Source organism: Rhinatrema bivittatum, chromosome 16, assembly GCF_901001135.1.
Source record: "Rhinatrema bivittatum chromosome 16, aRhiBiv1.1, whole genome shotgun sequence".
Classification (NCBI taxonomy): Eukaryota; Metazoa; Chordata; class Amphibia; order Gymnophiona; family Rhinatrematidae; genus Rhinatrema; species Rhinatrema bivittatum.
In genome coordinates, this window is record NC_042630.1 from 7318262 (window position 1) to 7341180 (window position 22919).

Genomic DNA, 22919 nt, shown 5'->3' on the forward strand with positions numbered 1-22919 from the left:
GTGGTAGAGCAGGGGGCACGGGGTGTTGGTTATCCCTAATCTGACTCTACCCTCATCTTCTAGAGGGAGAGAAGGGCGGGGGTCCTGATTCCCTTGCTCCTCCTCACCCTCAGCCGTCGTCATTTAGAAGCAGGGAAGTATTAATTTTCTTTTTTTTTTTTGCCTTCCCTTATGTTTTTTGTTGGCTGTTGCTTTAAAAAAAAAAAAAAAAAAAGAGCGACGGCAGGGCGCTGGGAGGCCAGAGGCACAGGTGAGCGGAGATGCTCGCGATTCAGCCGCTGTGCGGGAGGCCAGGGCAGGGTCAGAGCTCTTTAGTGCGCTGGCTGGGGATTCCTTAGCAGCAGGAATCTTTTATTTTTACCACTGACCGTGGCGGCATGGTACCTCCCGCTGAACACGAAAAACTGTTAGGACTGCGGCCTGAGGTGATTGCACCTCAATGTAGTCTCGTGTTGCCACAATTGTGCCTCCGGAGGGGTAGGGATCTCTGCAGGGGTCCCGCTGGCAGTCACTCTCCCCAGTCATTTGGCGCCTTGCAGGAGACCCAGGGGGAGTCTTGAGGAGGTAGCAGCCACGTTGACTCCACATGGCAGAAGGCAGGCCCATGCAAGGGAGCCACAGGACAGCGCCCTGTAGAGACTAGGGAAGGGGGGGGGGCGAGGGAGAGAATGATGGAGGAGTGCTGGATCAAGAGACTTCATGGATTTTGTCCTGCTCCTTCATAAGGCCTATTTAGCTAAAAAGGAAGCAGGATCTAAGCGCTCTGCTCCTCATAAGAGGCCTAAAGCAGCTAGGCAGTCGGGGTCAGGGGGGAATTCTTTGTCTTCTCTGTCTGGGTCTTCCCTCGGGTCACAAGGATGACGCCTTGGACAAAGCAGAAGATACAGAAGGTCTATAGGGAGGTCCAGGGATTGATGCAGACAAGGATCCTATGGACACAGAGGATTCCATGCATGATGCTGAGGATGTCCCTGTCGGGGATGATCCTAGGGTGGTGAGCTTGTTCCGTAAGGAGGAACTGCGGTCACTAGTTCCCCAGGTGTAAGGTTCTGGGTTCTACGGCGTCTACGCCAAAATGGCCGTTCACTCACATGCGATCTTTCCAGGGGATGCTTTTATCCCATTGGAATTATGCTCTCAGCTTTCTTTGCCACTTCAGATGGATGCCAGGTCCAGTCTCTCGTGGTGGTTGTCTCATCCCAATTTGGAGAAAGGGGTGGGCCTGGAGGTTCCGGACTGGATGGTGGTGTCCACGGATGACAGCCTCAGCGGTTGAGGGCAGTATGTCGAGGACGGACAGTCTAGGGTCATCGGTCGCCAATGGAAGCATCCTGGTCAATCAACTGGGTTGGAAGCAGGCCGGTTGCAAGGCATTTCCTGCCTTTCTTCCGCTCATTCAGAGACGAACAGTGCGAGTGTCTGGATGTTCGTGCATCAGAAGAGGCTGCATTTGGGGAAACTGTATTGCATGCGGGTCTTTCGCTTCCTACCCAGTGTAGAGGGGCTTGGGTACATCCCACTCATCTGGACTGATCCGGGGTACAAACAGGAATATCCCAGATCAGTCCAGAAGCCTATAGCTTTGAGTTTTCTAAAGACCTTCCTCGCTTCTGGATGTGGCTAACGCAGTTTTTAGTCAACTGCAGATTCACAAAGATTGTACATAGGTTAGAGTTTAGGATTGCAAACTGTAATGACCCTTGTTAGGAGAGAGGGGGGCCCTAGTTTTAGGAGGCTCCATCTTTGAGTCTCTGCTTGGCCAGACTTATTTGAGTTTTTTGAACTGGACATCTTGGCTTGGGTACAGGTCAAGAGCGAGGGGCTTCAGGTAGCACTCTCGGTTATCTAGCAGAGCTTGAAAACTTTTTATATTCTCTGTCTTCATCTGCTGGTAGCGATACAAAACCCACTTGGTTAGACTGATGTGTGGTATTCCAGGAACAAAAATTAGCAGGTAAGAGCCAATTTTCCAGGGTGTGGGGAAGGGGTGTTCTTAAAAGTTGAGAAAAATTAATTTTTGTAAATACATTATATTAAAGAAAATCCAATTAAAACTTCATTTAAAATATACAATCACATTTTTCAGTTTAAATTTAACTATAGTATATTGTTTCAATTACATTCTACTGTCTTTAGAATGGCATTTCCATTGAATATACATAAATTGGTAAGCATAATTTAATTTCAACTACTTACTATCAATTAACAAAAACCTGCTATTAACTTTTAATACATGTATGACAGAGAATTGCCATTTATATACATTTTCATTTTTTGACAAAATGTTTATTGAAGTAAAAACAGTATGTAAAAGGTTTTTAAAATTGGAAGCCCCAATGTCATAGTTAGGAATTTTTATATTAAATAATTTAAAACGATAAACTACAATTTTTCAAAGTATATTAATTAAAAAAAAAGTCAAGCCATTTCGAGCCAGCCAGGAGTCGAACCTAGAATCTTCTGATCCGTAGTCAGACGCGTTATCCATTGCGCCACTGGCCCATTGACTGGGAAATCTTTGCGTGAAAATGCTTATAATAGTGTCATTCTCCATTCTACCAGTAGCAGCAGTTTACCTTCCTTTCGTTTCTGTCAGGCGCTCATGGGAAATATAGTTTCTTCTCTCTAGAACGCCGTTTCCATAGAGGATATGGGCAATGCCTTTGCTTTTCATTGGCTCAGAGACGGAAGAAGGGCGGGGAAGAGTCCAGGTCACCTCCCTAACGTTCCCATGGAGAAAAGAATAGGCGGTGCTACTTCTGTGATTGGCTGCGAACTGCCGACACGGGGCGATTGACCACCGGGAACAGAGGTGCGCAGGGATTGGCCAGACGTTGCCATGGCGCAGTGGGTGGTGCGACGCTGTGATTGGCTGAGGGCCGGGGGAGCGGGCGGTCCTCGGCCGGGCATCATGGCGGCGGCGGTGCATTCCGGCTCCGGTCGTGTATCCAGCGGCCGGGACCTGAGTTGCGTTCCGGAGGTAGCAGACACTTTGGCGGCGGTGACCAAACAAGGGTAAGCGAGACGGGCATAGACCGTTCGGGCTCGGTGCCCTCCCCCGTGCCGCGCAGGGACGGAGAGTGAGCGGCGTGTGCCGGCGTCACGTGGTCAGCAGAGCGGTGGGGGACCACATATCACCGTGACATCACGTTTACATCATGAGGACGTCACTGTTAACTATATCATAATTTATATCGCGATAGCATCCCTCAGGTTACATTTATGTCATGAGAACGGCACATCTCAGTTCGAACCACAGTTCTCATAGTGAGTTGGTGGGAGCAGTGGGATTGGGTTCGGTTCTCCAGTTGGCACAATGCACTGGTGACAGCAGAAGGCTTGGAAGTTGGATCTCTAGTTGTCACAGTAAGTTGGGTGCAGTGAGTGACGGGGCTGGGGAGTAATTGGAACTCAGGTCCATTTAAATGGCTTTTGTTTGCCCTCAGGTTTGACTTCCTCTGTATGCCTATCTTCCACCCTCGATTCAAGCGGGAGTTTAACCGGGAGCCGGCAAAGTTGCGGCCAGGAGCCCAGACTAGGTCTGACCTGCTCTTGTCAGGCAGAGGTAAGAGCGACTGGCCTGGAGGTCCTGGTCAGTGGTCATAGTTTTTCCTTTGGAATACTCCCAGTTTCAGAAAGTAAGATGCCACATTTGATGTTCTGTCTTCGGTGCAGACTGGAATGCGTTGATTGTGGGAAAGCTCTCCCAGTGGATCCAGTCTGACTCTCAAGTGGAGGAGATCCGCCGAAACTCTGAAGCAGTGAGTGTCATGTTGTGGCTGGGGTAGGATGATAAGGCAGGAATTAGAGGCTGTTGAGGTCTGACGTTAACCTCATTCTTTCCACTCTTTTTCTGTCAGGCTCTGCTGCAAGAGCTGAACTTTTCAGCCTATCTGGGGCTGCCAGCATTTCTGATTCCCATCAGCCAGGAAGACAACACAAATCTAGCTCGCATTCTCATCAACCACATCCACGTGGGACACCATTCCTGCACGGTATTAACTCTGTAATAATACTTATCACACGTGGAATTTCTGTCTGTAGAGATTCTATGTGTATTGTCTCGTGCAGGACTTTTATCCTGTTTGATTCTATGCTATCATTTACATTTAGCGCCCCCCTTCCAACAACCAATTTGATCTGGCCTATCATTTCGATATAACTTGTATCCTGGTATCACTGTGTTGTATTCATTATCCTCCATTCACCACGTCTTTGAGGTGCCTGTTATGTCTACATCTTTGTTCAACACCATACATTCCAGTACTTCAATCTTATTGTTTAGACTTCTGGCATTCATATATAGACAAATTGTTTTTGAATTGTATTCTCAACCAACCTAGCAATTGCAGTAGGTAGTTTAGAATCATTTATCTCTGTCTGCTCTATGAAGTCTGTATTCTGGAATAATAGGGGGTGCACAGAGCAGGAATGAGGTGCATTGGTAGAGAGCTGTGGGTGGGGGTCTCAGTACTGGAATAGGGCATGCTATGGGGCAGGAATAAGGTGCGTTTAAGAGAACTGTGTGTGTGTAGCTATCAGTATTAGAATAGCATGGAATTGGACTGAAGAGATTCTGTCACTGCCTGAATTTATTCCCAGTTCTGGATACGTGTCCCACTCATAGCCACTGATGACCTGCGTGATGACATTATCGAGAATGAGGCTGTCACCCACGGCGAGGACAGACAAAGTGAAGAGTGCACCTGGATATGGTGAGGCTGAAGGGGGGGGGGGAGGGAGGGAGGTATTTTCCTTTGGGCAGACACAAACCTGATGATGTCCAAAGGAAACTACACCAAATATATCAAACTTGTTCCCCTTTCTCTGCAGGTGGCATGACTTCCGAACGCTCTGCGATTACAATAAGAGAGTGGCCCTGGGTAAGTCTGAAGGGAGGGGGTGTGGACAAGAAGACAGTCTCCCACTGACAGGAAGGCCATAACCTGGTCTCCTCCATCTCTCTCTCTGCAGCGATAGAGGTCGGCGCCGACCTACCTTCTGATGCAGTAATCGACCGCTGGCTGGGGGAACCAATCAAAGCTGCTGTCGTGCCTACCAGCATCTTCCTGACCAATAAGAAAGGCTTCCCAGTCCTCTCCAAACTCCACCAGCGCCTCATCTTTCGGCTGCTGAAGGTAAGCCGTGGCTTCCCACGTAACTCTTGCAGCGTAGCATTGCCAGGCGAATCTCAGGCTGCATTCTGACTCTGCCTCCACTGATTTGTTTACCAGCTGGATGTGCAGTTTGTCATCACTGGGGTGAACCGCCATTCGGACAAAGATTTCTGCTGCTACCTGCAGTACCTACAGTACCTGAGCCAGAACCGTCCTCCTCCCAATGCTTACGAGTTGTTTGCCAGGGGCTATGAGGATTATTTGCAGTCTCCCCTTCAGGTAACGCACACTCGATTGTTTCGATGCTTGTCCTGCGACAAATGTAGCGTGCCATGAGGTCCCACCTGTAACCTCACCCACGTTTACACTTTTTGTGATGGCGGCACCTTCTGATTTCAGAGCCTTCTCCCCCCTCCGGTCAATGCTGTCTTTGCTTTCTGGCTGCTCAGAATCTTCTCCGTTTTCTTCCTGTTTCACTCAATCTCTGTATGTGTGCGCACACCTCTCCCATTGTCTCTGTCTGCCTTCCAGCCGCTGATGGATAACCTGGAATCTCAGACGTATGAGGTTTTTGAGAAAGATCCAGTGAAGTATTCCCAGTATCAGCAGGTGAGCTGCATGGGTCCGTAAGCCTGGGACTGCTTTTCACTCTGAGCTCCCACATTAGGATTCAAACTCCTACTTGCTCACGCCTTGTCTTTCTCTCCCCCCTCACAGGCGGTTTATAGGTGCCTCCTGGACCGTGTCACAGAGGAGGAGAAGGACACCAGTGTGCAGTGAGTCGGTCAAGCCCTGCCCTTCCTTTCCTCCCTCATGGGTGATGAGCTGGGCGGCGGGAGAGGAACCAGCTAGGCCACTACTTGAACCCCCCCTTGCTCTTTGATAGCCCAAGATGGAGCAAGGGGAGAGGCTTGCTCTGCCTCTCTCTCATCTCTCCTCACTTTTAGAGAAACAGGAAATAAACTTCCTCTGTGTCACACGAGACTCTCTTACTAGGGCATAGAGGGTATGTTGTCTCATCCCTGACTTCACTAGCCAGGCATCGGTAAGGCCCGAGCTGTGCTCCCAGTGTCTGCCCAGAGAAGAATCTTGGCACAAGCAAAAGGAGCTTGCAAAACAAGTTTCTCTCTCTGTCTCTGCAGGGTTCTCATGGTACTGGGGGCGGGCCGTGGACCCCTGGTCAATGCCTCACTTCGAGCTGCTAAACAGGCAGAGCGGAAAATTAAAATCTACGCCGTGGAAAAAAATCCTAATGCTGTGGTCACGTAAGTGCACCTGTCTCGGCTCACCTTCTGTGTTGGCTGTCTGTCCCTCTCACGCCATGTCACCAGTATGTCCTCCTCTCTTGCCTTCAGGCTGGAGAACTGGCGGTACGAAGAGTGGGGAAGTCAGGTGACGGTGGTCTCCTCGGACATGCGGGAGTGGGTGGCTCCGGAGAGGGCTGACATCATTGTGAGTGAGCTGCTGGGATCCTTTGGTGACAACGAGTTGTCTCCAGAGTGTCTGGAGGGGGCCCAGCATTTCCTGAAAGGTAGGCAGGGGGGTTGTCCGTACGCACCGGTAAATTTGTCACTGCTCCCCTCCTCTTGTCTCAGGGGGAGAGGTCCCTGCAGGCTGGGGAGAGAGCGGGGTCAGTAACCAACAGTTCTTTTCCTTGCAGAGGATGGCGTGAGCATCCCCTGCGAGTACACCTCCTTCCTGGCCCCCATCTCCTCTTCCAAGCTCTACAATGAGGTGCGGGCCTGCCGTGAGAAGGACCGGGACCCTGAGGTGAGAAGGCTTTCGAGGTTGCGGGCGGGCAGAGGCAGGAGAGGTTTTTCGGATCTGAGCCTTCTTCCTCACCACCCCCCCCCCCCCCCCCCTTTGTGCTGCACATAAACAGCTGGAGTCACGATTTCCCTCTTGCCCCACAGGCCCAGTTCGAGATGCCGTACGTGGTGAGACTGCACAACTTCCACCAGCTGGCTGAGCCCCTGCCCTGCTTCACCTTCCGCCACCCTACCCCGGGTAAGAAATAGCGGCTTCCCCGACCCAGGGGCCTGTTGCTGATGCTCCGGACTGCACATTAAAGTTGGAGAACGCAAGGCGACACATCTTGTGCCACAAAACGTCACTACTTGTATACGAAGCAAGAACCAAAAAATGCTCATTGTGCGGCAGTTGCATCTTACTATTTCTGTCTCTGGTGTGTGATCAGGCGCTCTCTTGCTGTCTCTTCTTGCACAGGTGCGGTCACTGACAATAACCGCTACAAGTCTCTGGAGTTCGGAGTGGGGCTGAACACGGTTCTGCACGGCTTTGCTGGCTACTTTGAAACTGTGCTGTACAAGGACATCACCCTCAGTGAGTAGCACCCCATCCAGCTCTGGGGCAGACCCCCAGGGTGCAGCCTTCCCCCACCCCCTCCTAACTCTACCCTCTCTCTCCTCCCCAAGGTATCCGTCCAGAGACTCACTCCCCAGGCATGTTCTCGTGGTTTCCCATCCTCTTCCCGCTCAAGGTAAGAGCCTCCCGCCCCCGCTGTTTGTGTCGCCCTAAACCAGGGCGGGCGGTGTGGTTTCAGGATGATCACGGGCAGAGGGGTACGCGCCCTATCGTCCTCTTTCCCCAATCCTTCACTCTCTCTCTCTCATCTTGCAGCAGCCGATCACGCTGAGGGAACGGGACACGGTCTGCGTGCGCTTCTGGCGCTGTAACAGCGGGAAGAAGGTCTGGTACGAGTGGGCGGTCACATCCCCGGTCTGCTCCGCCATCCACAACCCCACCGGCCGCTCTTACACCATTGGACTGTAAGCGCCTCCCTGCCAGGCGTGAGACACACCGGGCGGGGGCGGGGAGGGGAGGGGCTTTCCGCTCGCCAAGGGCACCTTGGCCTGCCTCTTCCAGCAAGACTTAACCCTTTCGTGGCGGAATGGACAGAAAACCAGCCGGGGGCAAATCTGGTGCCGTTGCCATTTCTATGTAATGATGCGGGGGGGGGGGGGGGGGTTGTGTGAAGCCCTAGCTCCGTGGGGCACCGCTAACCCTGGGGAAAGTCTTGTGCTCTCTCACCCTCCACCAACCAACACTGCCCACAGCTTCCGGTGCTGCAGGGTCGGACAGCGGGGAAAGCGCAGGTAAGAGCCGAGCCTCCTGGGGATACAGCGGTCTCTCCCGCACATTCTGCTTTTTGGAAGCCAACGCTGCCCCGCTCTTGCCCCCCTTTTTCCTCTCCCATTTCCCGGGAGAGGAGGGAGCTGCTGGCGAGGCGACGCTCCCGAGGACTCTCTGCTGGTAAGGTGGCTCCCGACCACCACAATGATGATGTAGGAAATTTTAAATGTTTGTGCTACAATAAATGAATGAAACATGAATTAAAAAGAATTCCGCGCAGCCGCCGTGGCTTTTTTAGTGGCTGGGTCACACTCGGAAAGCTGGTGGCGTTAACGGGACCGGGGGGGGGGGGCTAAAGCTGCTGTAAACTTGCCCGAGAAAAACAATAAGGGTTTTTAAAAAGAGAACTGTGTTTGGCATGCACCTCGGCCCCGACTCCCAGCTCGAGGAGCTGCTTTCCACAGCAGGCCTTGCTCCCTCGGTGAGAAGAAGGTTCTAGAACAAAGGGTGGTGGTAGGTGGGAGTCATGCTGTGCAGGCGGGAGAGGGTGGGCTGGGCAGTGCCATAAGCGGTGCTGTGCTGGCTCACATTGATGATTCATTGCAGTATTTCTTCCCTAAAAAAAGTGACAAATTACCTTCTTGAACCTATTGTTTGGAGCTTCACCTGATGACCCCCCCCCCCCCCCCCCCCCAACTCTAGAATTGAATTACATTGACGGAGATTTGTTTCTTTCAGTTGTTTTCTGGCTTGCTTCTTCTATGTTTTATGCCCAGTTTTAAGTTATATATCGCAGGGTCTCGTTGGATAAATGCATAACGTGGTGAAACAATATACAGATCGAGGCTGTGTTAGGCGAGAAGATGAATTTCTCACTAAGGGATGGCACACAAACTTTCACCCTGGGAGCCCCCTCCTTCCATTGCAGCCTACCAGGCCTCATGTGACAGCACGGGATGCTCTCCTACCATCGCTTGGAGACACAGAATACTGGCAGGGAGAGACAGCGAGCCTGTTTGATCTCTGTCTCCACCTGCTGGTGGGTATGCATAACGTGTGTGCACCTGACTGGATGAAGAGGAAGATATATTATAAATTAATTATTTATATCGTTTTCAATTATGTTACAATAAACTTGTACACAAGCAGCAAAACTAATGGAAAACATTAACAAGCAATACAGATACATCTCTCATATCGTGTCAGGAGGTTTCCACATCAGAAAATAGAAGCAGCAGTCCAAATCTAAGAAATACTCATTTATAGCGCCAACAACTTCCAAATCTGCAGTAGTAGTAGCAGCAGCAGCGTCTTGAGGGTACTCATGATTGAGAAAAGCAGTCAGGTGAGAGGGGCCGAAGAAAACACTTTCCCCCTTAAATTTGACCACACACTTATGGGGGAAATATAACCAAAATAAATCCCCCCAACGCAGCGATGGCAGGTCTGCACTGTTTGCTTCAGCCATAAATATCTTTTTCTCTTGGCCTTAATTGCCTTAGCAACATCAGGAAACATACAAACTTGTAAACCTAGAAAGGGACCATCTCTACGGAAATACAATTTCAAAATGAAATCCCGAGCTGATTCGACGGCCCATGTCCCTATTCCTTCCTCAGAAGGTCATTCTGAAAAGGAAGACAAATGGGACAGTTCAGGGGGAGCCGGAGAATCCTCCTCCTCCTCTTGTGAAAGCTTAAGAGGCGCAGGCAGGTAACACGCCTTTGAATCTGGAGGCAGCAGGTTTTCAGAAACTCAAAGAGTTCCAGAAAATACAGGCGCAGCATCTCTGGAGTGACCAAATTATTTTTTTTTCCCGGAAAATTAATTAACCGAATATTACGTCGACGAGCCACACTTTCTAAATTTTCCACCTTATTTTGCAGATGTAATTGACCCCTGGAAAGAACTCCCACCAAGTCCTGTCAGACTGTCTCTCTAGCTGCAGGTTGTTCCACTTTCTGAGATAAACCAGTTATCTGTACTTGTAAAGCATTAACCGCCGTCGATTCGTCTTGATGGGAGAAACAAACTGGGACACTTGTGAGGAAAGCCTCAGAGGCTTCATGAATAACATCAAGGGTAATATTAGAGCGCTTCATAATAACCGAAGTAGCTCCGTCTTTTGTAATCCCTCCATATCGGGCACAAACGAAGAAACACGGTGGGGGAAACTTGTTGCCCTCGACACCCAAAACTGACTCGGCTGGAGTCCTCAGCTCGGGCGTCTTGCAATGCCGAATCTACCCTCGCCATAGATATTGGTCGTAGGAGGCCTACCTAGCTGCTCTGGCTTAAATGATGCTGCAGCGACCGGGACTGCTTGACAGAACCAAAGGGAGGATCCCGGTTCTGGAGCAGATGTCTGTCCCTCAGACCTTTCGGAGGTGAGGTTGCCGATTTGTATCCAGGAACACTCGAGCCTTGCCCTTTCTCTTACCCATGAAAGCAAAGAAGAAATATCTATGGCAAGAGGGGAATCCAAGGAGCTCACTCCTCTAGAGTGCAGCCATGGACCTTGTTGCTCTTAAAGCCAAGGGGGAAGACATGTTTTCATTTATACAGTTTAAACCAGCCACAATATGTAAATAAGGTGCTGAAAATATTGCCTCCGGGCAGCAAATATATCAGCTGGAGCTAAACTCTTCTAACCCAGCTTGGCTCTGGCAGAAGGGTTCCTGCTCATATGCAGTTAAGCTAGTTTGTAACAGTTTCTAGCAACTTGCAGTTTTTCTCATTAACTCTGCTTTATACAGTACAATAAAATGCAAAATAAAACAGGAAAAGGGGTACAGTTCTATCCGAGTCTTAACCACTGAAACAGCAACATTATTTATTTATTTGTATACCGACATTCAGTCATATCTGTCACATAGGTTCACATTCAACAAAAAAGATAAACAGTTACAATGTAAAGAGTATAAAAATAATTGTGTTACATAGAATAATAGAGAGAATTATAGTGGAGAGGAAAAATGAAAAAGAATAAGAGGAAAAATTAAAGTAGAGTAAAAAATTAATATATAATTATAACAACTATATTGGAAAAGCTTTTAGGAATAGAAAAGTTTTTAAATTCTTTTTGAAGGTTTGAGTAGAAGGTTCCAGTCTTAATTCAATAGGAAGTGAATGCCTCAATGTTGGACCAGCACTTGAGAACGCATGTTGTTTTGTTGAGGTAAGATGGGATCTCTTTGTAGGTGGTATTTCAAGAAGACCAGTGTTAGAGGATCGTAGGGATCGCCTTGAGATTTGGAAAGATATGGTTGTATCCATCCAGTTTGTCGTATTATATAATATTTTGTGAATAAGAGACAGTCTTACACTGTATTCTATAAAGAATAGATAACCAGTGTAAATCTTTTAGTACTGGGGAGATGTGATCCGATTTTTTGTGATTAACGAGTAGTTGTGCTGCTGCATTTTGTAATAATTGAAGTGGAGTGATGGTAGTAGAAGGTAGTCCAAGGAGTATGAAATTGCAATAGTCTAATTTGGGTAATAGAGTTTGCAAAACTAAACTGAAGTCATGATGATGAAAGAGAGGTTTAATTCTTTTTACAATCTGAAGTTTGTAGAAACCTTCTTTGATAATGTTGTTGATTATGATGTTTGTAGCAGAATTCTGAGTCTCTTGTTTTGAAAAGAATGTTATTATTAGATAAGTTATTAAGATGAATGTCTATTTCAGGAGAGGATTTATTGTCTATATATAAAATTTCTGGCTTATTAAGATTAAGCGATATTTGCGTTAGTAATTTTTGTATAGCATTAAGGTAAGAATTACAGAGGTTCAGTGTATTAGTACGGTCAGAGTTAATAGATAAAAGAGTCTGAACATCATCGGTATAATGTATTTAACTTAAATTATTTTATTAAGTAAGCCTTTGCTCACAGCTCCACACCATGAACTGCCCAGTCCCCAGAACTAAGTAAAACTGGACAAGGTTAATGGTTTGATCAGTGCCGGCCTTGGCCTGCACACTTAGAGCTAGGGCTAATCATGAACAGACAAAAGAGGCAAAGGTTTATGTTTTTTTATTAGAATGGAAGGGGAATGGGGCGATTAGGGGACTGTGACTATTATTGATCATTTCTTTTTTTTTGTATATAATCTTTTTATTGTATATTCAGGTCACACAAAGAAAAACAGCAATATGCGTAAAACAGGCTAAGAACAGGCTTTCATGAAACATAAGAGATAAAATGAATAACAGGTATGATCAGAATAGCCTTACCAATAGGATGCAGTAGTTAACAATATCAAAAACAGCTTATTGAATAGCATACTACATTTGCAAACCAAACTGCAAAAGCATAGAACAAAGAATCAAGGTAACCTAGGAACCTCCCAACCCCCACCCCCCCTCCCCTCCCCACACTGGTACAGGATACTCAAAGGGACAGGATTGTAATATGGGAAAAACTAAAGCTAAGACTAGCATCATAGGCATTGGTATGACGCCACTAATACAAAGAAACTTTAGATGGAAGTGTGACCAGCTAGCCATGTTTGGTATGGACCCCAGACAGCTTTGAAAGAGGTTAGACGATTCTGATGTACGGCAGTAAGTCTGCTCAATTGGTATAGAGAAAACAGACGATGTTGGACCGCAGCAAGCGATGGGGCCGTGATCTGTTTCCAAAGAATAGCCAACTCTGTACGCGCTGCAATAAAAGTTTGCAAAATCAACTTTTGGTGTGGAGTAGTATGTTCATTCATAGGCGCACCCAGTAAAACATGCCAAGGACGAGCCACACAAGGGACACGTAACAGCTGAGATAGCCACTGGGTCACCTCCTGCCAATAACCATGAATTCGGGGACATCATTTCTAAAGCGCTATTAGCCCTTCGCAGCGCTGTACATTAACACTTGACACACAAAAACCGCGTAAGGAACATACTGTATAAGTGATAAGAGGTGGACCCCTGAGCAGGCCATCAGCCAAAATGGCCGCTTCCACCGCCCCCTCCTAGTTGCATTTGCCTCGTCCACCAATCAACGCTTTCCCCGTGACACACGACCTGCGCCCAGTCTCTTATCGTCTTGGCACCGCCCCATCCACTTCCCTCTCTAACCAACCGGCGCGCTTCGCTCCGTCACAGATGGAAATGACCAGCAGAGCGCGGAGAGAAAGAACGGCGAATGATCCGACCAATCGACGGTGAGGTCACGCGCCGCCTCTGACCAATCCTCTGCTAGGGAGGTGGCGAGCCCCGGCTCTCGTGTAGGTTGAGAAGAGAGAGAGGAAGAGAAGGTTCTGGAAGGCAGTAGTAGTACTGCCGCCATTTTGTGCTTCAGGGAGACGGTGAGCGAGCGACAGAGAGAGAGAAGGAGCGCGCCCCGAAGCTAAAGGGCAGAAGGTGAGTGGTAGTGGAGGGTGTAAGATGATGACCCAGTGATTCTTGGCCTTTCTTGTGTTCTCGGCTAGAGTTCCAGGTGCGATTCTTCCCTTTACGGTGCACGGGAGCTCTCGCGCGCGCCCCCGAGGCAGTAAAGGCCTCCATTGTCTCGCTTGGGGAAATGGTGCCTGCGATGGTCGGGGGAGTCTGCGCTCGGCTTCGGAAGGGAAAGGACAGATAGATATCAAGCGCTGTTAAGCCGTTGGGGGGGGGGGGCTTAACGTGACAAAACGCTGCCCCGGCGGCAGCCGCTTGGGGAGGAAAGGGGTAAGTTCGTGATGACGCCATAAAGGGCGGGTTGGGCTGTTGCGAGCATTTATGACGTAACACTACGGTGGTGGACTCCGCGTCAGTATCGATCGCGTGACTCCGCTTGGAAAAAAAGTGGGGGATGGGAGGGGTGTGCAAGGGCGCGATGACGTCATAAAGGGGGCGGGTTGGCTTGTTGCGAGCCTTTATAGCATCACGGGCCCGCGTCGGCGTCTCCCCAGGAAACCGCGTTTCTCTTTCTGTCCGTGGTTGGGTCTTGTCGCTTCTCGCCGGGGGAGGCTGAAGCGTCTTCCCTCTTTTCTCCACTTTCTTTTCTTCTCTCTTTTTCTTAAATAATTCTTGTCTATGTTTTTCTCCTTTTCCTACCTGAAGACTTGATAGTATCATGGCGTCGGACGACTTCGACATTGTGATCGAGGCCATGCTGGAGGCTCCTTACAAGAACAGAGAGGTAAAAGGTTCTGGGCTGAGGCCATTCCCCCCCCTCCCCCTTACCTATCCGTCTCTGGAATGAAGAAGGGACCTGGGTGCTGCCCAGTGGCCTTACTCTTCAACCCCCTCTTCCCTCCCCCCCCCCTTTTGCTTCCAGGTCAACAGGCTGTGTTCCACCTTCATCTTTTCGGATTCATGGCCACTCAGTTCTGGGATTTGGCAGGTATCAGATCAAGGGTGGAAGCAGGACAGAGGCCACCCAAGAAAAGAGGAAGGCAAGAGCTGTCAGGCAGTGGAAGGGTTCTGAGGTCAGGTGTAATACCTGCCTCCTGGCCCTTTTCATATATTTTTCTTGGTGTCCTGGTAGAATTTGTGTGTGCGCACTTGTGTGTATGCTTGAGTGTTGCGTGTTAACTTTTTTCTTTTAATCCTGCCTGCCCATTGGATAACAGATTTGCACCCTTTCTCTTTATAGAACCCTAAAGATCTCTCTTGCTCCACTTCTTTGAACACTGGTTGATAAGGTAGTAACACCTCATCTGTATTGAACTGCTCTTGTCATCTTACTGCCTCGCTCATTGAAAAGGAGGAATTGGAGTTTGGGGGTGGGTGTTATTTATACAGTGGGGAAGATTGTACACTGGAGGTAATGTGTCATGGTAAAACTACACCGAACTTGGCCTGAGCAGGCCTTGAGAAAATCCTGGTGTAGGTAGCCTCGAGGCTGTTAATCATAATGTTTGAATTAAGAAAATGTAAAGGAAGGAACAGCTGCTGTGAGAATTCACTGGTAACATGCAGCAAGGAAGCTGTTTTGGCTTTCCTTAAAGACCTGGCACTGAACATTTTTTGCTCCGTAAACCATGAGGCACGTGGAGGAAATTGTTCATTCCAGCCCTTTACTCTCTCCCCCCCCCCCCCCCCCCTTTTTCGGTGAAGCTCAGACCCTTTTATTAGTATGAGTCTTGTAGCAGAGGAAAAAGTTGAAAAAAATACCATGAAGGAAAAGATGGGTGAAGCCTCCTTCTACAGAGATGTTATCAAAAACAGCTGGGTGGGCCCCTCCCCTGCATGTTCAGTGGGCAAGGTCAAGGATTGGCAGACTATGCTACGTTCTGTGGTCCTTTTGAAGTTTCGGCTTCACGGATGACAAGACAGCAAAATTGTTTGCAGGAAGGAATTGTGAGACTTGGTGGGATGGGAGGGTTCCTTTTGTGGACACAGCACAAAGGATGAAACTTTGTATAGGAAATTGGGATTAGCTGGCGTTCAGAGCAGCACTAATGGTTTGAATTGCCTATAGTTTTTTTTTGTTTTGTGTTTTTTTGTTTTTTTACAGTGAAGGACTAGAAATGCTGCTATTTACAAGGAGTCAGTGAAACAACTCCATTGGAGATAATGGAGAAGGGATAACTCTTCCACAGCCACCCCTACTCCCATTTGCCATTGAGGGCAGAGGGGCACTTAAGAGAAAATAGGCATGGTCTTTTCTATATGGGGGATGTTTGGTTTCTATGGGATTCATGTTGCTGGTGAGGAGAGCAAGAACTTTACGCTCAAGCTGCAGAGTTGGGTGCTGTGTGTATCATCTCTTATCTGATCATACATACTAAGAGATAAAATGCACTGTGTTTGGTCCAGGACGAGGTGGACAGACGCTTTCCCTGGAAAACACAATAAAACTCCCTCAGCCTGAGGAGCACAGGTAAAGTACAAAGCAGCAGCCAAAGCCAGTCAGATCAGAGAAACTGGAGAAACAAAAAAAAAGTTTATATTTATATATGCCCTGAGAGTTGGGAAGAAAGCGTTTGGTTTGAAGTGTGATCCCAGGCGCTGGGGGAGGGGGTGAGGTAGAGGAGACAGATCTCCTTGTGGGACCCTATGCCTTGGATATACAAAGTTTAAAAATAGAAAAAAAAACCTTTCTCTGTTCTCTCTTCTTTCATCTGATGTCCCTGCTTTCATTATAAACAAGCCATCCCCAGTGGGGGCTGGAATTGTGGGAGGAAAGCGCTGAGCTGACCACAGGAGAGGGAGTAGGAAAGGTGGGGAGCAGCAACTGCCTTTGGGAATTGTAGTTCAGCATCACCTTCTCCCTGCAGTGAGATGTTCCTAAGTTTATGCTAGCATGACTGAAATCGTGCATGCAGAGAAGGCAAGATCTGGCTCGCTTTCTCCAACTCATGTTTCTTTCCGTTGTGTGACTTAAAAGGGATGGGTATGTGTTTTAACCTGTGATCAGTCTGGGGTCTCCTCGGTCCTTTTATAACAGAATCCAGCTCCCTACTTATGATTTCTCTGTAGTAAATGACACATTTTGAATTTGAGGCATCTGCGCCTGAAGGTTAGCAGATTTACAGCCCAGCGCTGTCCTCCCCTCACCCCAGCCCCCTTTTGTGCATACCACAGTGTCTTTGACAGAGAAGCTCATGATGCCAAAAGAAATACCTAATAGCTTTGTTTTCTAATGGCATGTGTTTTGTCCTTTTTTTTTCCCTTTTCCCTTTTTCTTTTTTCCCTTTTTCTTTTTTCCCTTTTTCATTATTCCCCCATATTCTCCAACCTTAACTTGTAAACTCCCTGCTCGCTTTCCTCCTGCATTACTGCCGCTCACACGATTGTGATAATGTTCTGTCGACCTGCCTAGGATGAAGGCCAGAGCAAAGAAGAAAAAAGAGATGGAGAAAGCAGCAGGTGAGACTTGGGGATGGAAGAAGGTCAGAGGGAGTGAGCCGTTTGTATTCTAGTATATTGAATTGTATGCTTTTAGTTGCTAGTGAGAGTATGCAGTGAGACTTCTCAGTGAGAGTGTTTGGTTATTTGGTATTGTGAGTTTGTAATGTGCGTTTCCTGTACGTGCCCATATCAGTCCAGACTCCTGGGTTTTCCCCTCCCCTCCAGAAGATGGAGACAGAAAATTTTACTGTCACATAAACACGAGGTGCCACCTGTAGTCCCTCAATATTTGTCTCCAGCAGATGGTGGCGGTGCAAAGCCTGCAGTCTGAGACTGAGAATTTAAAAAAAAAAAAAAAAAGTGCCTCCTAGGGGGTTGCTAGGTCCTGGTGGGGCCACCTCCTCTGGTTTTGAGATGGACGAGCAGGGGGTTGGGAACCCTTTCTTTGCTCAGTCTCTCTTTGCTGGTGTGGGCAGACAACTGGTGGTCCAGTTCCCTAACCTTGGAGGACAAACGGAGCCTGAGGCCATTCTTTTGTAAAGGGAATAGACCTAGAGGCTCCAGTTTGGACAGTAGTCACGACAGATGCCAGCTTGTCCGGCTGGGGGGCTGTTTGTCTCAACTGGTCTGTTTAGGGCCAATGGTCGCCAGAGGAATCTCGTTGGTCAATCGTTTGGAGACCAGAGTGGTGAGGCTAGCCTTACAGGCCTTTCTACCGCTTCTTCAGGGGAAGTCAGAATCCTTTCCAACAATGCGACAGTGGCTTATATCAACCGCCAAGGGGGAACCAAGAGCCAACCGGTCGCATTCGAGGCTCATCTGTTGATAGCATGGGCGGAACAACATCTCCTTCGCATTGCAGTGTCTCACATCGCCGGGCTCGACAACGTTCAAGCAGACTTTCTCAGTTGCCATCGTCTCGATCCCAGGGAGTAGGAACTTTCCGAGCAGGCATTTCATCTCGTATGCGAAAAGTGGTGCATGCGAAGCATGGACCTAATGGCAACGTTCTGGAACTCCAAAGCTCCCCGCTTCTTCAGTTGACGTAGGGAGCCTGGGGCAGAAGGAGTAGATGCCTTGGTTCTTCCCTGGCCAATGAGCCTTCTACTTTGTTTCCTCCCTAGCCTCTCATCGGCAAGATTCTTCGGCGCATAGAATCTCATCCGGAGGTGATTCTGGTAGCTCTGGAATGGCAGAGACATCCTTGGTTTGCAGACCTTGTCAACCTCATAATGGACGGTCTGCTTTGCTTTCGGGACCTTCCGAATCTTCTCTGCCAAGGACCCGTTTGTTTGGAAGAGGTAGATTGCTTCTCTCTAGTGGCCTGGCTTTTGAAAGGCGTCCTTTGAAGGATAAGGGTTATTCTGATGCGGTAGTCACTACTCTTCTCTGGTCTAGAAAAACCTCTATTTCCCTGGCTTATGTCAGGGTTTGGGGAGTTTTCGAATCCTGGTGTGAGCAGAATCAGGTGGTTTCTACTTGGGCTTTGATTCCTGACATTTTCTTTTTTGCAGGCTGGTCTGGCTACGGGCTTATCCTGCAGCTCTTTCAGGGTACAGGTGGCATCTAGGTTGCTTCCGTGGGAAGATAAAAGGAGTCGCCCTGGCCTCTCATCCTGATTAGCCCGTTTTTCTTCGGGGGGCGAAACACTTGCGTCCTCCTTTCAAAAATCCTTGCCCTTCATGGAATTTAAATTCAGTTCTTAAAGCTCTTTGTGTCATGCCCTTTGAGCCTTTGAAAAAGGCCACTCTTAAAGATCTTTTATGTTAAAGGTGATTTTTCTGGTGGCTATTTCTTCGGCCCATAGGATTTCTGAGCTTCAGGCTTTATCTTGTAGAGAACCATTTTTAAGAATTAACAGATTCTGGAGTTTCTTTGAGGACTGTTCTGTCTTTTCTTCCAAAGGCTGGTTTCTTTTCACTTGAATCAGTCGATCTGCCATGTTTTCCTGATTCTCAGCCTTCGGATCCTCTGTTTAGAGATTTGAGAAAGCTAGATGTGCGGTATGTATTGCGTTACCTCGAGGTCACTAATAGTTTCCGCATGTCGGACCATCTTTTTGCGCTCTGGAGCGGTCCAAAGAGAGGGCACAAAGCACTTAGGGCTACTATAGCTGGATGGCTAAAAGAAGCTATTGGTTCGGCATACTTACTTTTTGGTCGGTCGCTTCTGGCTGGTCTTTGTGCTCACTCTACTCGGTCTGAAGCAATTTCCTGGGCAGAGTGTCAGCGGGTATTTCCACAAGAGATTTGTAGGGTGGCAACTTGGAAGTCTTTACATACCTTTGCTAGACATTATCGCCTGAATGTTTAGGCTCCAGGATCTGGGGGTTTTGGTGAAGCGGTGATCCAAGCGGGACTCTCAGGGTCCCACCCTATGTAAAGGAGCTCTGGTACATCCCAGGAGTGTGGACTGATCGGGTAAGTACAAGGAATGGAAAATTTTGTTCTTAACTGCTAATTTTCGTTCCTGTAGTACCACGGGTCAGTCCAGAGTTCTGCCCATTTCCGTTTGGAGATAAGAGATTCTGCTCGTTCTTGTTTGCAGATAAGTTTTTCAGATTAAATGTTTGTTCTACGTTAGGTGCTCTGCTGCCTTTTAGGTCAGTGAGTTGAGTTCTGAGGGAATGTTCTCCCAGTTTTTAGCAGTTAACTACTTAGTTTTTTTTTAGTTCTGCTTTGTTACATTTAAATACTGACGTAGGTGCACCTCATGGAAGGGGCGGAGTCAGTTGGAACTTTTTCTGCCTCCATCTGCTGGTGAGTGGACAGAACCCAGGAGTCTGGACTGATCCTTGGTACTACAGGAACGAAAATTAGCAGGTAAGAACCAATTTTCCTTCGAGGGAGGGGCTGCATTGAAGGACACTCAGGACAGACTATTGGAATCCATCCTTAAGCAGGCCTTTAATGCAACAGCAGTGACACTGCAGATTGCTTCCTGCTGAGCACTGTTTGCACGTTCCTGCTTGCTGCTCTCGAGAGAGAGGCAAATAACTCCGGAACATATATCTTTATTTATTTATTTATTTAGCATTTTTTATCGGTGAGACAATGCAACCTGCAGCAGCCTTCCTCACAGATGCAAGCTCAAACCTGGTTCGCACCTCAGCCAGGGGCGTTGCCTTGGTAATGGCAGCCAGAAGATAACTATGGCTACGGAAGTGGTCTGCGGACGTAACATCTAAAGCAAATCTCACAAGAATGCCTTTTATAGGATCTCTTGTTTGGAAGCAAATTGGAGAAGTTAGCCAGCAAATGGGGTGAATCCCCAGTGCCTCGATTACCAGAAGATAGGAGTAAAAGATCTCTGCGTCCCTCCCCCCCAGAAGAACCGAAGGCAGAGGATCGCAGCGCTTTAGACCCTACAGAAACTTGCAGTTCCAGGCATCTCGTCACTCCAGAAGGTCCCAGCCCTTTCGGAACAGACCGACCAAGAGGGGAGCATGCCCGGGGGAGGGCTCCAGCCGTGCTCCACAATGAGTATGGGCTTGACCCATCCACGGGAAGAAGATAAAGGGGGTCGACTTGCCCTCTTCTACCAAAGATTGGTCGAGATAATGTCTGACATGGGTTCTAAACATCATTCGAGAAGGTTACTCTCTGGAGTTCCACAGCATCCCTCGAGACAAATTTGTCACCCTGCCACTCCCATTCCAAGAGACTAGCAGTAGAAACCACTCTAACAACAAAATATGGGGTGCTATTCCATCTATTTTATCGTTCTGAAGAAGGAATGATCTTTCTGGCCCATCTTGGACCTCAAGAACGTCAGCCGTCATCTGCGGGTTCTACGCTTCTGCATGTAAACTCTTCGCTCAATAATAATGGCAGTAAACCGGGAGAGTTTTTAACCTCCCTGGACCTTTCCGAAGCCTACCTTCACATCCCAGTCCATCAGGATCACCGCTTCCTGCACTTTGCAATACTTGGGTCACCATTACCAGTTCCGAGCACTACCCTTCGGCCTAGCAACTGCCCCCAAAATCATGGTGGTCGTGGCGGCAACACTGAGGAAGGAAGGGATCTTGGTACACCCTTACCTGGACGATTGGCTAATCAGGGCAAAGTCTTCGGAAGAGCCGGCAGGTGACCAGCAAAGTCAAGAACCTACTGTAGGAACTCTGAGTCATGAACATGGGCAAGAGCAGTCTGCAGCCCTCTCAATCGCTAGAGTACGTGGGGGCCTGTTTCGACAGCAAGCAGAACAGTCTTCCTCTCTCCCTTGAGGAGAAGGAAACTGATAGAACAATTACGACAATTGATGACCAATGCACACCCCAAGGTTTGGGACTATCTTTAAGTCCTCTGCCTCATGGCATCAATCCTGGAAGTCGTCCCTTGGGCAAGGGCCCATATGCGACTGTTCCAGCGCTCCTTACTGTCACGATGGAACCCACTGTCCCAGGACTACTCAATTTGCCTCCCAGCTACTAGCAAAAGTACGTTCTCAGCTCCAGTGGTGGCTACAAAAAGACCACCTAAGTAGAGTAAGCCTATCCCCACAGATGCGAGCCTGTGAGGGTGGAGAGCCCTCTGTCAGGAACTGATGGCCCAGGGGCAATGGAAGAAGAAAGAGGTGGAATGGAACATAAACCACCTGGAAGCTCAAGCAGTCAGACTAGCGTGCCTGCAATTCAGCCACAGACTCCGAGGCAAAGCAATTCGAGTAATGTCAGACAACGCGATATTACAAGGGATCTCTGCCTTCCACATTGCAAGAAAAGACAAGGTCTCTGCAGACTTCCTCAGCAGGGAGAGCCTGGACCCGGGGGAATGGACTGTCTACCACAGCTTTCTAAATGATCCGCAAAATAGAACATCACAGGGGATTAGTTCTACTGGTGGCCCTGGATTGGCCAAGACGACCATGGTATGCAGACATGCAAAGACTTCTTACGTGGAACCCTCTGTGTCTACTTCCACACAGGGACCTTCTCTGGCAGGGCCTGATTCTCCTCGAAGATCAGTCTCTGTTCTCTCTTATGGTCTGACCCTTGAGAGGACTCTCCTGAAGCACGGTTACTCAAAGGCCGTGATTGACACCCTGCTCCGAGCTCCTATCATACATACAGATCTGGAGAGTATTCGAAGTCTGGTGTGAGGACCATGGGATTCTCCCACGGACAGCCAAGATTCCCGTGATTCTGTATTTCCTATAGGACAGTATGAAAAAGGGGTTGTCGCTCAACTCCCTCATGGTCCAAGTAGCCGCACTGGCCTGTTTTAGAGCAGAAGTGGATGGTATCTGGCTTATCAACCCATCCAGACTTGTCCCACTTCCTGAAAGGGATCAAACAACTCAATCACCTCTAAAGTGGCCAGTGCCTCTATATGGAATCTCAATCTAGTATTAGACTTCCTAGCTGGGGCTTCCTTCAGACCAACATGCGGTCTGTCATTACGCTAACTAACTGCACTAACCACATCCTGTGGTAACGCACAATTAAACTCTGGAATTTGTTAAGTGAAAAAGAACTTTCTCCAATTAGTTTTAAATGTGCCATATGCTGATTTCATGGAGTGCCCCCTAGTCTTTCTATTATCTGAACAAGTAAATAACTGATTCAAGTGGCATGACGAAAACCTTCAGCAGAAAGGAAATGGTGTATGGCACCATTGAAGCGGACTACTATGAAAGATCTCACTTTGAAGGTGACTTTTTTGATGGTGATTTGTTCGGTTCCTTGTATTTTGGAGTTTCAGGCCTTCTCATGTAGAGGGCTTGAGTGTTTTTGGGTACTGGGGTCTCCTTAAGAGCGGTTCGTTACCTTCTGCTGAAGGTTGTCATTTCACTTGAACCAGTTGGTGGAACTTCCGTCCTTCCCCAGTTTGGATCCTTCTACGCCCCAGGCCAGAGAGTTGCTATGTTTGGATGTGAAGCGTGCATTGTTGCAATACCTCAAGGTTACTAACCACTTCACTTT

The 22919-nt window shown here is 48.3% G+C and overlaps 2 protein-coding genes and 1 non-coding gene across 4 annotated transcripts in view; 2 read left to right on the forward strand and 1 right to left on the reverse strand.

The window, feature by feature from the left end:
• Positions 1-2429: 2429 nt before the first annotated feature.
• On the reverse strand, positions 2430-2502 carry TRNAR-ACG. Its single transcript has one exon. It is a non-coding gene; the product is annotated as a tRNA-Arg (tRNA).
• A 316-nt stretch (positions 2503-2818) lies between these two features.
• On the forward strand, positions 2819-8489 carry PRMT5 (protein arginine methyltransferase 5). Of its 2 annotated transcripts, none has more exons than XM_029580969.1 (17): positions 2819-3015; positions 3447-3565; positions 3676-3761; positions 3861-3995; positions 4603-4715; positions 4834-4883; positions 4975-5138; positions 5235-5396; positions 5649-5726; positions 5835-5893; positions 6260-6382; positions 6473-6648; positions 6778-6887; positions 7031-7124; positions 7344-7460; positions 7553-7617; positions 7758-8489. In XM_029580969.1, the coding sequence occupies exons 1-17, from the start codon at positions 2840-2842 to the stop codon at positions 7908-7910; spliced, it is 1980 nt and encodes a 659-aa protein (XP_029436829.1). In that variant the 5' UTR covers positions 2819-2839; the 3' UTR covers positions 7911-8489. The 2 variants fall into 2 exon arrangements, with proteins under 2 accessions (XP_029436829.1, XP_029436830.1); XM_029580970.1 differs by lacking the exon at positions 2819-3015 and adding an exon at positions 3060-3366.
• Positions 8490-13370: 4881 nt separating this feature from the next.
• The window catches only part of RBM23 (RNA binding motif protein 23), a 42497-nt gene continuing 32948 nt past the window's right edge, over positions 13371-22919 (forward strand). Inside the window, exons 1-3 of the mRNA XM_029580971.1 lie at positions 13371-13576; positions 14258-14336; positions 16965-17011. Of these exons, the coding sequence (XP_029436831.1) occupies positions 14271-14336; positions 16965-17011 (113 nt within the window). The 5' untranslated portion in view covers positions 13371-13576; positions 14258-14270. The remainder of the gene's footprint in view (positions 13577-14257; positions 14337-16964; positions 17012-22919) is intronic.